Here is a 14,746-nt window from a genome sequence, read left to right as displayed (position 1 = left end):
TTTACCAAAATCAAACATCAGGAATTTAGTGGTTTTCTGGGAGGTCACTATTACTTACATTACCACTGCAAGGACTCTGTCTATCATTGATAGGTCACACGCTAAGAAAACTACCAGATAGCGCTTTGACCCACTGGCCAAAGATCACTTAGAGAAGGTCGATGTTGCGCGAGCTAGCAGATGCCGACATTACATGGGACAGGGCAAAAACAACAGCCCAAACCATGTACAATGGAAGAGACTTGTCGAGGCCTTATGCTCCCGAGTGGAGTGTAGAAGAATATAAAAAACAGACTCTGTCTGGGGGATGATGAAACCGCAAAGCATATCTTATTCAACTGTATTGCCTTGACAAAGACAAGACTGCACGCCTTCCATCGAGGTGAACTGGATCCGAATTAAATCAAGAATGCTCCTATTGCAGATATTCTGAAATTTTCCCGTAAAGCAGAAAATGTACTAAAAGAATTTGGTTTTCAGCCAATTCACAACCTGAGGCAGAGAACATCTGTGTTAAATAGAACCAGGTGTAATACATATAATGGAAGTAGTGCCAGACAATAGGACGAGTATTAACTACTTCTAAAACATGTAACAGGATACAAAAGGTCCTTTAGGACGAAATGTCGGTCAGTGGACACACTACAGCATAGTGTCTCCTAAGTCGACCGGCTTAAAGATTGAACGTACCTCATTTTGACTATTACAGAAACTGCAAGAGTGAGGAGGAGGAAGAGTCTGTCAGACATCTTCTCTATCTGATGATTTTAGAAATATAAGTCTCAGCCAGATCAATGGGTTTACACTTAAAATAAAATCGTTTAACGAGGAGTAGCAGGTGAACTGCTACTGTGGTATCACAATTGATCGGTAACGGGATAAATGAGTTGGTTTAAGACCCACTGCCACTTTTACTTAGCTACAGACAGCTTTTACCCGAGCGAATCACCAACTGCATTAAAAATTAAAGTTGCAGACGTTCTTATACAGATTTTTATTAAAACTTATCATTTGTTTTTATTATGCAACTAGGATTTACATATTTTATTGTTTCTTGGTCCCATTGTGTGAGAGATGTGCAATCGATGTAAATGTAAAACTTTTGAAAACAGGGAAGGTATGTGTTAATGAGTGGAAATATGCTACACTTTTCAACAACAACTACGAAAATATACTTAAGGGTATTATTTTATACGTATTTAGTTATACGACTACTTTTTGAAGCCGTAATCAGATATCAGGCCTTTCCTCAAGCACTTTCTACGCTATTAGACAAAGCAAGTGGATCTCTACTTTTGAATATTTCAGCATTAGTTCCGTACATCCTTAGCCGTTCGATGCATGCAGCTGGCTGCATTTATGTTCAGCTTTTAATCCTCTCGGTATAGTAGAGAAACTTTTTTCCTCTTTAACTCCATCGCCGCTACTACTCAGTGTAAGTATACTGAAAGAGCGCTGCTGAGGGCGCACGCACCGGTACCAGCTGGCTTTGACCGTTTGGATTACGAAATACCATATAATCACGGCCATTAATTAAGCGACGCACACCACCTGCATTACCACCACCTGGCATCTGGTAATTGCCCAAAAACCCACCACCACCGAAATGTTCATGATGCCGCCAAGGATTCAAAACGCCATCCTTACCCAGATGAGACGCATCGGGATGATGTTTATGACGATGATTGTTACTGAAGATGCTTTGGTAAGGAGGTGGCGGTGTGATGGTCGACTCCGAGGATGAAGCAGTCAAACGTTTTTTGTCGGTATCTATTTCCAGCTGACGCAACCAACGTGGCATATGCACCGCTAGTCCATTGGTGGTACGTCCAATACCATGACGCGCCCACTTGCTAGTCTCACGACGGCTATTCAAATAGCGGAATAAGATTTCGGTGAAGAAAACAACCACAGCAGTGACAAAGCCGGCAAACATGATGTAGTAGGTCATCATGAGATCGGTATTTCGTAGCTGACGTTCTGTGCCGGCCAGATTTTGTGGGCATATTTCGGCGTTGGGTAGATCTTTTGATGACAGATACTTGATGATGCCGGATTCGACAAGGTTGAGGAGCCTGAAATAGAGTTATAGACATTATTTAAATGAAAAGAAAAAATACGAACTCGAATAAGGTAGGAACTGAGATTGTGAAGTAATAGGAATAATAATAATCTAAGGCACTCGATTTTCAAAAAAACAGATAGTGAGCGGGGTGCAGCATTTACAGATAGGTGAACCTGTTCACAGATGGCTTGAAGGATTGATGAAGGTGTATTCTGCGCGGAACTCCTCATCAAGCTCAAGTTCAAGCTACCAAACCACTGCAAAGAGTTCTAAATCAAAGAAGCTGCTACGGACAGCCAAGCGGGAATTAGGGCGCTACGTTTGTTGATGGTGCACTCGAAACTGTACGAGAATGCCTGCCTCCCTTTCGACCGCATCAAATTCTTTGAAATTGGTCTCATTTAGGTACTTGGTCATAAAGACATCACGAAAACTGTAGAGCAAATAAAATAGTTAGATTGGGTACCCGCAAAATAAGAGGATTGGAGTCCCTTTGACTAGCTGTATTCTGCTCTTGGAAAGATGAACTTTACATCAACACAGCGATATCTTCAGGCAACTACACCACCTGCAACCCATAGATGGATCGGGTGTGCCCAAGAGAACTTCTAAAGTTACCACAGCTTGAACACTTGAATTTTTTGGGTGCTCTTACTGGATATTGTCCGCCAAGTATACATGCTGTGGGACTCAGCTTATTTACTCCAAGCCCTTTTTGCGGAGGCTATCCGAAACATGAATGGAGCCATCTTGGCACCTTCTTCTTAGCTATTCTACTCTCGGGAAGCTAAGGTTTATAAAACCTGGTTCTCAGTTTTTTACTACGCCTGGCAGATATAGCAGGCCTAGAGAGCCATCTGATGAATTTCATCACTAGCATGCTGCAGTGAATACAATCGTGATTAGTAATCATTCGGTCTCCTTTGTTTGCTTTTCAAAACTCTGAATGTCCATCCCCCTATGCTCTCTTTCCTGTTATTTCCTCCCCTTTTTCATCACACGGCATGGATTGGATTTCTGATCTCTCTCATGAGCAACCACATAACCTAATTTAACATATCTTTAGAGAGGAAGTTGAGTATCATGATTGAGAAAGATTATTTGAAGTTTGTTCATGAGGCCTGAATTTTTAACACTATACTTCATCTTATTATTTATTTAAGCGTCTACAGCCTTTAATAAAAACTAGCATCTGAAACCTGATAACCTTTCAGGTACAAACAGTTATCTAATTTCCAGCTCACACTTCTCCGATTAGAACTCCCGAGTTAACTTAACGAGTGAACTTTTCGACAAAGAAGCTGCTTCTAAGAGTAGCCTGAGGTTAGCATGGCAGTAGATCGTAGATCGTATAATATTTCTAAAGAAGTCCTCTTCGGAAAGTACTTCCAAACTTAGTTTCCACTAAAGAGGAGTAGAAGGATAACCAATTTACGGAAAACTTCGCAGCATCTACCGCACTCGTTTCCTTTCGTCATAATTTTGCTTGTTGAAGTGTATATCTTTTTAACTTACGCCCCCCAATAACTCTTTTAATGTAATGTACTAGTCTTTTTTAGTAGAAATTAAAATTCAACCAAGCATTAGGAAGCACAAATCTGCCCAAACAAAGTCCGGAGCTCAGCCTATTTAATTGTTCACAGGTAAATGCAGGTAAAATCTTCAAATCTGACGAGAATAGTGAGAAGAAGCTATACATTATTTACTACCTCCCAAACAACTTATAGAATAGTAATGATTTTGATATAAATAAACAGCTGCGGTTTGGAATGTTTGGCGGTAAAGGACAAGTTAACTCTGTTATCTTTTTATGTATAGAGGAAATTGAGAAGAATAATAACAATCAGCTGATGCAGGCAAGTATTTCTTATATTTCTCTATGGATACCACCGAATAATTGCATCGGATCGAAGATCCACAAGAAATGTGCGGAGTAGCAGAGATAAAGTATCAATGAACTGTATGAGCTTAACGACGTTCATGATGTAAATAGTTTATGTTACTAAAAAGAGCGTTAAACTAGGCAACAATTGAGATAAGTAATGGGCCATGTGTGTTAATAAATTTTTAAGGCAAGCCGCAGCTAAAAATAGCATAAAAGTAGAAGACTAAGGCAACTGAGCTTAATCTATCTCCGTGTAGGTAGTTGAATAATAAGTGCACACAAACTAAAAGCTATGTACATATTTCAGGTGAAGCTCATCCAGCTCGTTTATACAACAGTTTACGTATATCGGCATCACATAAATGAAAAAAAAAATCGTGTATAACACTTAATACTTCAACTTACTTTGGATCGAAAAGCTCGCTCAAATTCGAGCCAATCGGGTAAGCGAAGGAACGATTTTTCTTCAAAAAAGGCTCCTTAGCCATGGCGAAAGGGCAGTGCAGCTTCTCATCAGTCATGCTTATAGTTTTTCGATAACGATAGTCGGCATAGAGTAAATGATGAATAGCCGGCCGATCGCGTATAAATACATAGCCATCCTTTTCGACAAAATTTTGCAAATTAAAAGTATCATTCGAGCTCTTCGAAAATATAGCATGATTGTTGCGGATCATATTCGACAGCATGTAGAGACTCTCGTTAGTCTAGAAAAATTAAAACGAAAATTTTGAATGGATTTGTTTCCCTTTCTATGGATAAACACCATTTGTTCCTGCCCTTCGGCAACTTACCTAGATACCTACATGTATGTGCATACATACTTACATTTCTTATGGCATACTCTATTCCGCCACCACGTGCCGAAACAAAATGTTTATTCTTGTATAGTATATCGCTAACGGTATTATAGGGCAAAGTAAATTGCGATAGCGTGAGAAAAGCTGTTAAATTGGCTGTATAAAATGAAGTTAATATCGTAATGAATATCCACCAGGTGGCAAAGAGTAAACGTGTTGAATCTGCATGAAAAAGAAAATGAATATATTTATATTGAGCAAATATAGAAGTAATTAACTCATGTATGCGTTTGATTTGTGGTACATTTTTTTATTGATATCTAGGCAAGTCAATATTCTAATGACAGCCGATAAACACTTAAATCTATATCACCCAAAATTAATCATGAAAATATGGGATAAAAGGATAAAAATCGATTTTTTTTTTTGCATGTTATTGTAGTAAAACATTTCAAAAATACCGTGCTAAAATTTTAAGTCAATCCGAGCAAAACTTTTTAAGTTATAGAGCATAAAGCCGAACCGCCTCAAACATCTGCCGAGACGCAGCAGTTGCGCGCGTAGTCCGTTACAAACTTTAAACGCGGTTTTCTCGAACCTTTTTTTTAAAGTGCGTAGTCATTGGCATTTGAAAACTACTCAACCGATCCTTTTGAAATTTTGCACCCATATTTTACATATAAAAAACCTCCCCCCAACGTTTTTTTTCGCCATTTTTTTTATATTAAGGTGGTTTTACACCTACAAAATGGCGGCATTTTTTCGTCAAAAATCACTTTTTACTTCAAACGACTACCAAATGGCTGAAAATGAAAATAAATCGTCAAAATAAACGTTGGGGGGAAGTTTAACTCATACTTTAACTAAATTATTCGATTTTTTTGATTTCAGATGATTCTACGCTGAGATATGCTGACTACTGCAAAATGTATTTTTGAGAAGACGTCTACGTAAATGTGCTCTCATTCACTCATTTTGCAATATTTTTACATGAAAATTTTATCAAATATTCTTGAAATATTACTTTATATTATGCAACAACTTTTAATAAACTGACTTGAACCGTTTCACTACAATAAATTCATGAAAAAAGTGTTTTTTTTAGCGTTTATCCCTTACCCCCCCCCCCCCTCTCCCCCCCCCCTTAAGAAAAAACAATATAATTAATATTTAGTCGGCAAGCCTTTATTTTTTCTCACAGCATTTAGTCTTCTTGGCATAAATTTAGCCAGCTTCTTACATGTTAAAGGATCTTTTTCCCCCACTTCTTCTTTAATAGCATCTTCTATGTCTTTCTTGCTTTTAATAACATGCTTTTTCTTTTGGTTTTCCAAATGAGCCCACAGATGTTTAATTACATTGATGCCCGGAGATTGTGGAGGTGTTTGAAGTACTTTGGGGCAGTTGTACATAAGCCATCGACGGACATCAAGTGCCTCATGCTTGGGATGGTTGTCTTGATAGTACTGAAAACTGTCCTCAATTCCCAACTTTTCAGCACTTGGGACCAAATTTTCTTTCATAATTGTTAGATATTGTTTGTGGTCCATATTGCCTTTAATGAAGCACAAATTTTCAGTACCAGCAGCGGACATACAACCCCATACCATTACCGATCCACCCCCACGTTTAACTGTAGGACGTAAACCAGCAACACTTCATTAGGTCTTCTCCACACATATGATTGTCCATCTGACCTAAATATGTTAAACTTGCTTTCATCTGTAAATAAAACATGCTTCCAGAACTCTAAATCGTTATCCCCAAGATGCTTTGCGAGTTTTATTTTCTTGTGTCGGTTATTCTCGTTGATGAAAGGTTTTTTCATGCAACTCTTCCATTATAATTATTATTTCGCAACACTATACGTATACTTTCAGGGTTTCAGTTAATATTAAGGTGTTGGGCGACTTCTGTTGCGAGCTTAGGAGTACTCAAATTTGGATTTATCTTAATCTGTTGCACTATCCTCCGTTCCCGTTCACCTGCATCCGAAAACAGTTTTAGTCGTCCCGATTTCTTTTTATTTTCCATAGATTTTGTTTCTTTGAAACGTTTTATTACGTATACAGTCAATCGGGGTCTATCCACTATTTCTGCGATTTCCCAAACGGTTTCAACCGTTTCATGATAACTGATAATTAAATTTCTGATTTCAATTAGGCTTTGTCTACGCTGTCTAATGTTTATAAATTGGACTTTTATATAATAAAACACGACTGAAATTTTAATTAATTTAATTTATTACGTTTAGTTCTTTCTTTGCACAGTTCTACCGAGAGAAAATTAATTGTGGGATTCCCCGTTTTCAAGTGCCAAACAATCGTAATAATTCCAGACGTCCGACTTAATTTTTGGCACCAAATTTGCGAATGCTGCATAATACATTTTTTATAACAAGGAGGTAATGGCGGGCACCGTAGCCGAATGGGTTGGTGCGTGATTACCATTCGGAATTCACAGAGAGAGCGTTGGTTCGAATCTCGTTGAAACCAAAATTATATATATATATAATGGATTTGTACATTATTATTACCATTTTTAAAATCCTATTTGAATACCCAATAGAAAAATACAAGAAAAAAATATTTAACTTGCCTTTCCCACAAAAATGTTGAATTTGAAGCTGCATGATATGTATGAATATGTCCGAGCTCTTTATTGAGCCATTGTACATATACAGTTAACGTCAAAAGAAAGTGTGCACAATATATTGACAAGTTTGGACTACTTCTTGGGTTATGTTTTAATTTTATTTAATTTTATACTTATATATAATAATAAATAATTATGCAGGTACCTATGTTATGTATATTTTTCAAACATTGTACAAAAATTGTAAATATTCGGCGCATTTCTATCAAAATTTCAAACTTTCATCAAATATCCGAAAAAATTCAAGTATGCAGTTTTATAGATCATTAAATTTTGGTACAGCAAATTCTAAGTTTTAATAAGGTCAAAAATCACACTGATTTTTGTGCATTTTCTCCATTTACCTTCTACTCCACCTCCTTTTGTATGGAAGAAAAAACCCAACACCGTCAGCAGACAAAATTGCACTTCATTGTACCAAAATTCTGGGATCTATAAAACTGCATGCCCGAATTTGTTTTTAATTCTGAGTAAAAAGTTTGAAATTGGGATGAAAATGTTGTCGCATTTTTACAAATTTAAAGTCCGAGACATTGCTTAAAGTCCGAAACTTTGCTTTATATGGTTCTTAAACTATATTTTTATAAAAAAATAATTCAAGTAGCAAAATTAATAAATAAATAGCCAAAACTTATCAATCAGTTCTAACTGTCCCTTACTAAATTCTTTCAGTCAAAGTTCCATATCTCCGTAAGTTTTCCTCAGATTACCTTGAAAGTTTGACACAATATTAAGGAAGCATTCACCTTTAGAAAAATTCAAGAAAAACCAATATTGATATCACTAGTTCCAGTTCCTTTACTAAATTATTTCAAAATCTAAAAAAGCCATAATTGGTTTTTGAAAAACAAATTAGTGAAATGAGCCTAAAGTCTCACTCCAGATGTCCTTTACTAAATTATTTCAGTTAAAGTTCCATATCTCCGTAAGTTTTCCTTATATTAAGAAAGCGTTAAACTTTAGAAAATATCTAGAATAACCAATATAAATTTTTGAAAAAAATCAATGAAATGAGCCTAAGGCGTCACTAGTTCCAAGTTGTCCTTACTAAATTCTTTCAGTTAAAGTTCTGTGTCTCTTTAATTTCCTAAAAACTCTACATCTTTACATCTAAATTGTGACGTGAATATATTTTTCATTAAACTTGAGTATTACCTAACTCAAACCATCATCAGCACAGTTACTTGCCTGCAATTGGCGATAATGTGCTGCCCTGCTTCATCAGAGCGCCGTACACAAACCATGCACAGTGGCCCAACGAATAGGGTTTCTGCTCCGTATCACCAGTCAAACGATTGCGTAATATAATCAGCATATAAATAACGGGCCCAACCGCCAGCAAGGATATGAAAATCAAAATCCAAACCCAAAAATCGAATGGAGCCATCAGACCTGAACCAGTGGCTGATTCGCGTGGACGCTGCATCACCATAATCCATTCGCCCTCATCCAAAGTCGTTGACGAGTAGAAAACGAAACTGTGCTGCTCACTGAGGGTGGGTATAAAAGCTGCAGCTACATCTGCTTCCTATGGAAAATTGCACGCGCAAAAAAAAAGAAAAATTCATTTAATTAAAATTTTGTCAATTTCAAGCATTAAATTATGGCAATTATGAGGTTGATTGTGATTATTACTGAAAATAAAATTTATATAGAAATAACACATGGACTAAAAAACCCCGGGCCAAACACATAGTAGTACTAGCTGTAAAAAGATAGCTGCAAAAAATTCGTGATATTCTATTCTTAGCTCGTGAGTTATTGTGCACTACTTTTGTTATTTTATATTTTAAAAACAATGGATCAAAAAGAATTTCATGTTTTGATTTTACACCGCTTCTTGATGGGAAAAAATATCGTTCAAGCAAAGCAATGGCTTGAAAAGTGTTATGGGAACTCCGCTCCATCAGAAACAACAATGAAACTATGGTTCGCTGAGCTCAAACGTGACCAAGACATGCACAACTCAGTGGACGCCCAAATAAGGCAGTAATATTGAATGATCGAAAAGTGAAGTTGCGTGAGTTTGCTGGCATCGCAAAGATATCAAAAGAACGTGTTGGCTTTCTATTGCATCAGCACTGTGAGAAGGTCTGTTCAAAGTGGGTGCCGCGTTTGCTCAAAACAGGAACGTGTTGATGATTCTGAGCCAAATAATGCCAAAACTATATGGATTGAACCTCGAATTCCTCCCACATCCATCGTATTTGCCAGATTTGGCATTAGCGACTATTAGCTGTTCGCAGACCTAAAAAAATGCTCGCCGATAAGAAATTTCGCAGCGCTGAAGAGGTTATCGCTGAAACTGAACCTTTTTTGAGGCAGAAGATAAATCGTTCTACAAAAGAGGTATTGAAATGTTAGAGCGGCGCTGGAATGGTGCGTTGTTCTTGATGGAAATTACGTTAGTGAATAAACCTAACTTTAAAAAAAAAACGTTTTGCTTTGTTAGACTTGGGACTTTTTACCCGATATGTTATATTCATACTCCACTAGTAAGCTAGGAGCCATTTTCAATTACACTTCAGTTTCAAAAAAGTTTTTTGAGTAAAAAAATTTCGTTAAAAATATGCTACATTTCAAAAACTTAAGTATTTATTATCTTTACTCACCGAATTATTTAGCATCTTTATCAAGCTTTTCTCGTAATCCTCTCTTGAGCCAATAATATTTTCTTCCGGCACCACCACTTCGTATGTGAATTCAAGTTGTTCTTGCAAGAAGTCTATTAACTCAAATGCCACTCCTTTGCCCACTCGCGTATCATTTTCAATCACTGTATAACTGAGTGGATAATCCTCGAGTGTGGCAATCACCAATTTTCTGCCCTTAATCCACTCTTTTAAGCCATTAATTTTCTGTTCCTTCTGAATTATAGAATTAACCGTTTCAACCAGTCCTTCTTCCACTGTTGAATCATCAGCTGCCAATTCGGGTAGCTTCGTAATCACTTTACCATTTTCATCCAATTGTATAAGATTAGCGGGTAGACGTGTATCGTTAAGGTTTGTGCAGGATAGGCAGAGTGCTGCAGAAAGTATTAATTCGAAGCCGGTCATTGCGAGAGCGCTGAACTCTGCTTAAGTTAATTTTGTTTTCCTTATTTTTTTGGTGATTAGTTTTTTAAATTATTTCTCTATTTGTGCTTTTTAATAATGAGCAAAAGTAATTGAACTTAATTTTGTACCGTAGCAAAACTTTGTATTTACACATAGCGCCAAAATTCAGCAGTCAATGGGCACACACTTATCTTTCGCTGATAATTGAAGCGTAATCACGTAATTTGTTGAATGCAGAATTTTCAGGTTTTAAAATTTTTGGAAAAACATTCATGAAAAAAACTATAAAAATTTGCCTTAAGTCCACTTGAGATGTTGAGTTCAAGCATTTTTATTATGAGATACTTTTTTAATGCACTGTATACATCGGTGGAATTTTTAATATTATATTTACCAAAGGATTAACGAAACCAACAATTTTTTGTTTCCATAGAGGGATTCAATGCCAAAGAATCCAAGTATTTTGGGCAGTGTCGTCAATTCTTTTAAAACTTAGTTTATTTATATTAGGCTCGATTATAATAAAATCAAACTGAAATGTTATGAAAAAAATGTAATAATCTTGAGAATGTTGAATGTTGAAAATTGTTGAATGTTCAAAATTTTGGCATGAAATTTTTAAAGTAAAACATCTTCGGTTCTTTTTACCGTTTTTATAATTTATTTTTGCTTTAATTTAAAATTCATATTTTAAAAAATTTGTTGGGGAAAATATCTTAACTAAATTGTTTAGTTGAAATAATTAAAATTCTTTTGGTAAAATAACTAGATTTTATGTTTCTTTCTTTAGTAGCAGTTCTATATTCAAAAATGAGGATACATACATCTTAAAAAAAATATTTTTTTTAAAATAACTAAATTCATTAGTTGAAAATTTTGGAAAAATAACTAAATTCTTTAATTTAAAACTATTTTGGAAAGATTCTTTTTGGAAATAACTAAATTTTTTAGTATTGGCATTTATGAAAAAAAACAAGAGGGTGATATTTTTCATAAATGAGGATAAAAAATGTATTGGAAAAAATATTAAATCTTTAATTGAAAATTTTTCAGGAACATTGTTTTGTTTAGTTTAAATTTTTTTTAGGAAAAAAATTTTGCCATTTTTGAAAATCATTAATAGAGGGATGATAATTTTCAAAAATAAGGATAAAATGCATTTAAAAATATTTTTGGGAAAATAACTAAATTCTTTAGTAGAATATTTTTGGGAACAAAATTTTTTTGACAATTATGAAAAAAAGGGAATGATATTTTTCATGAATGAGGATAAAATATATGTATCTTAAAAAATTTGTTGGAAAAAATATTAAATCTTTGATTGAAAATTTTTGAGGAGCATTTTTTTGTCGAAAAAATAGAGGGATGATATTTTTCAACATTTTCAAAATAACTAAATTCTTTAATTTAAATTTTATTAAGAAAAAAATTGTTTGTTGTCAAGCTTGAAAAACAATAATAGAGGGATGATAATTTTCAAAAATGAGGATAAAATACATAATTTTTTTTAGGAAAATAACTAAATTATTTAGTCGAAATTTTTTTTGTCATATTTGAAGAAAAGAATGAAAGTTTCTTGAAAACTAAACATACAATTAAACAAAAATCTCTTAAAAAATGGATTAGGAGAAATACTAAATTTTTAGCTGAAAATTGTTGACCAACATTTTTTTCTGGTTTTGAAATTAAAATAGTACACTATTTTTCAAAAATGCGAATAAAATATTTCTTTTACATAATTTTTATGGGAAAATAACTAAATTCTTTAGTTTAAAATTTGGTTGGGAAAACATTTTATAGTTATATACCTATATATTGTATAATTGGCGCGTACACCCTTTTTGGGTGTTTGGCCGAGCTCCTCGTCCTATTTGTGGTGTGCGTCTTGATGTTGATCCACAAATGGAGGGACCTACAATTTCAGGCCGACTCCGAACGGCAGATATTTTTATGAGGAGCTTTTTCATGGCAGAAATACACTCGGAGCTTTGCCATTGCCTGCCGAGGGGCGACCGTTATTAAAAAAATGTTTTTCTTAATTTTGGTGGTTCACCGAGACTCGAACCTACGTTCTCTCTGAACTCCGAATGGTACTCACGCACGAACCCATTCGGCTACGGCGGCTGCCGTATATTTTTCGTTTTTTAAAAACAAAAAAGGGGTGATACTTTTCAAAAATGAGAATAGAATGCATCTTAAAAAAATTTTTTTGGAAAAATAACTAAATTCTTTAGTTGAATTTTTTTTTTTTTTTGTCATTTTTAAAATACAAAAATCCATATTTTTCAGAAATCAGGATAAAATATACCTTTCAAACAAATTTGTTTTTAAAGATAATTGAACTATTTAATTGCAACTTTTTGAAGAAAGTTCTTTAGTGTTTTTTGAAATCCAAAAATTTATGAGAAGTGTTTCCTTTTAAAAAATTTTCAACATTGAATAAATCTCAAATTTTGTGAATTTTTTTCACCAATTTTTCTCTTTTTTTTCAATTTACTTCTTATTATACTCAAGCATACAAAAAGCCCATTTTTAAAAGGATTAGCGGCAATGTGCAAAATACTTGAATCTCTTAAGATTTTTCCTGCCTGCTTAAACAACATGAATCAAGTCCTTACAGGATCCACTCAACTAGTCCCCTTTGTAAACCTACTTCCTTATTTAGCCCCATACAGTGCCTCGTAAGACGCATTCATGTGAATAACCGACGCTTCTCCTAAGCCTATCATAGGTAATATTTTTGAAAGAAGAGAGAAGAAACTTTGCTAATCGCCCTTCTGGAGGTTTATTTAACTAGTTGCGCCTACTAAAATTGGCATATATTGTAGTCAAAATTAGGTGTTTAATTTGTGGCGCTGGTGTGAAGAATCGGCTGATGAGTCTTGAGCTTCAATTATTGCATGGCCACAATTAGGAATCGGGCTAGATACTTCAGTAATTCTCTTGACGAGTGAGAAGACTTGCACCTTCACCACGGCATTAAAGTTGTTCTCGGTGATTTCAATGCCGACCTTGAAAAATGTAAAAGAACAAGACAGCTTAGAAATTTAGCTACTGCAGATTTGCAGTGTAGATGAAGTATAGCTGTATTGAGAATTACAGCAACTATTATGGGAAACAGGACGCCAGGAAAATAGGCTTTAAAAATAATTCTTCCATAAAATAGAATGTGCCACTGATAGCGAGAAAACTGTCACTCATTTCCCGACTCTAGCGTCCACGTTTGTGCACCCTCAGCAACGTGAGCTAAACCTGAACCTCCTGAACCTACTACGTGTGTGATGCGGTAAGATACAGCAGAAAGAGAGGAAGTTTTAGTGGCACCACTCCGACGAAGTGTTTTAATGGCGCCACTAAAATAAGGAAATAAGCAGCGTCAATCCACCAGGAGGAACGGCTAAAAGCTTGCATTTGTCTTAGCTCGCTATATAAATATGTGAATTAAATTTAAATGCCCACAGTGGCGTTGTGCCCTGCGCTTGAGACCCGTTACGTAAAAATCCTTTCCATTGAGTACAGAAAATAGCAACAAAGCCTCCTGAGTAGACTTCTGAAATAAACAGAAAGCACTGCAATCAATAAACCAACCAACTGATTATTTTCTAGAGAAATCCCAAACGGAGTGAAATTTTGTTTTAATCGGCAATTATCAGTTAAATTCTATTTATTTTATTTTTAATTTTTTCACTTTTTTAACTTTTTATTACTTCTCTCTTTACATAAGTATTTTTTGAAACGACTTCTAAAAGTAGTTAATTATTATTTTTTTTATTTTTTATTATTACTTAATCATTATTTCAATATGCTGACTCAGCACTGCTGTCGTTTTTCTTGCTCAATTTCATTTATTTTTTATAATATATATATTTTTTTTAAAATAGTGTAAGCCTCTTAAACTTAGCTCATTAATAACGATTTTGTTCAAATCTTTTACCGTCGCTTTATTTTACTCAACCTTTTCACATTTAAAATTTTTACCGCTTTTCAACCGTTTCTCATCATCGCACGACGTTGACTGTTCTACGAATCTGTGGATGAAATCTATGACAATTTTTTTCTATTTTCATAAAAAATTATAATCCACTCGGAGACCAACACAAATCTAATGTCAGTCAAGACAAAGACAAATAGAAATTATTATAATTATGTGCATACACGTATGGAAGGGCTGGAATGAATATTAAAAATGAATTGTAATCTTACACACAAACAAAGTTACATGTGTGCACGAATGCAATACAATTGAACACTATTACCACACAGGTACGGGCACCCATACAAG

The 14,746-nt window shown here is 34.9% G+C and overlaps 1 protein-coding gene across 2 annotated transcripts; it reads right to left on the bottom strand.

Moving 5' to 3' along the window:
• Nucleotides 1-1,269: 1,269 nt before the first annotated feature.
• LOC129240863 (glutamate receptor ionotropic, delta-1) lies at nt 1,270-14,289 on the bottom strand. 2 transcript variants are annotated; one of them, XM_054876895.1, is made up of 6 exons: nt 14,250-14,289; nt 10,018-10,661; nt 8,594-8,933; nt 4,779-4,972; nt 4,356-4,657; nt 1,270-2,075 (listed from the first exon to the last, which is right to left on the bottom strand). In XM_054876895.1, the coding sequence occupies exons 2-6, from the start codon at nt 10,462-10,464 to the stop codon at nt 1,427-1,429; spliced, it is 1,932 nt and encodes a 643-aa protein (XP_054732870.1). In that variant the 5' UTR covers nt 10,465-10,661; nt 14,250-14,289; the 3' UTR covers nt 1,270-1,426. The 2 variants fall into 2 exon arrangements, with proteins under 2 accessions (XP_054732870.1, XP_054732871.1); XM_054876896.1 differs by lacking the exon at nt 14,250-14,289 and having other exon boundaries at nt 10,018-10,738.
• Nucleotides 14,290-14,746: the final 457 nt, after the last annotated feature.

This window comes from Anastrepha obliqua, chromosome 3 (assembly GCF_027943255.1).
Source record: "Anastrepha obliqua isolate idAnaObli1 chromosome 3, idAnaObli1_1.0, whole genome shotgun sequence".
NCBI lineage: Eukaryota > Metazoa > Arthropoda > Insecta > Diptera > Tephritidae > Anastrepha > Anastrepha obliqua.
The sequence above is the reverse complement of the archived record's forward strand: the minus strand, read 5'-3'. Positions and strand labels throughout refer to the sequence as shown.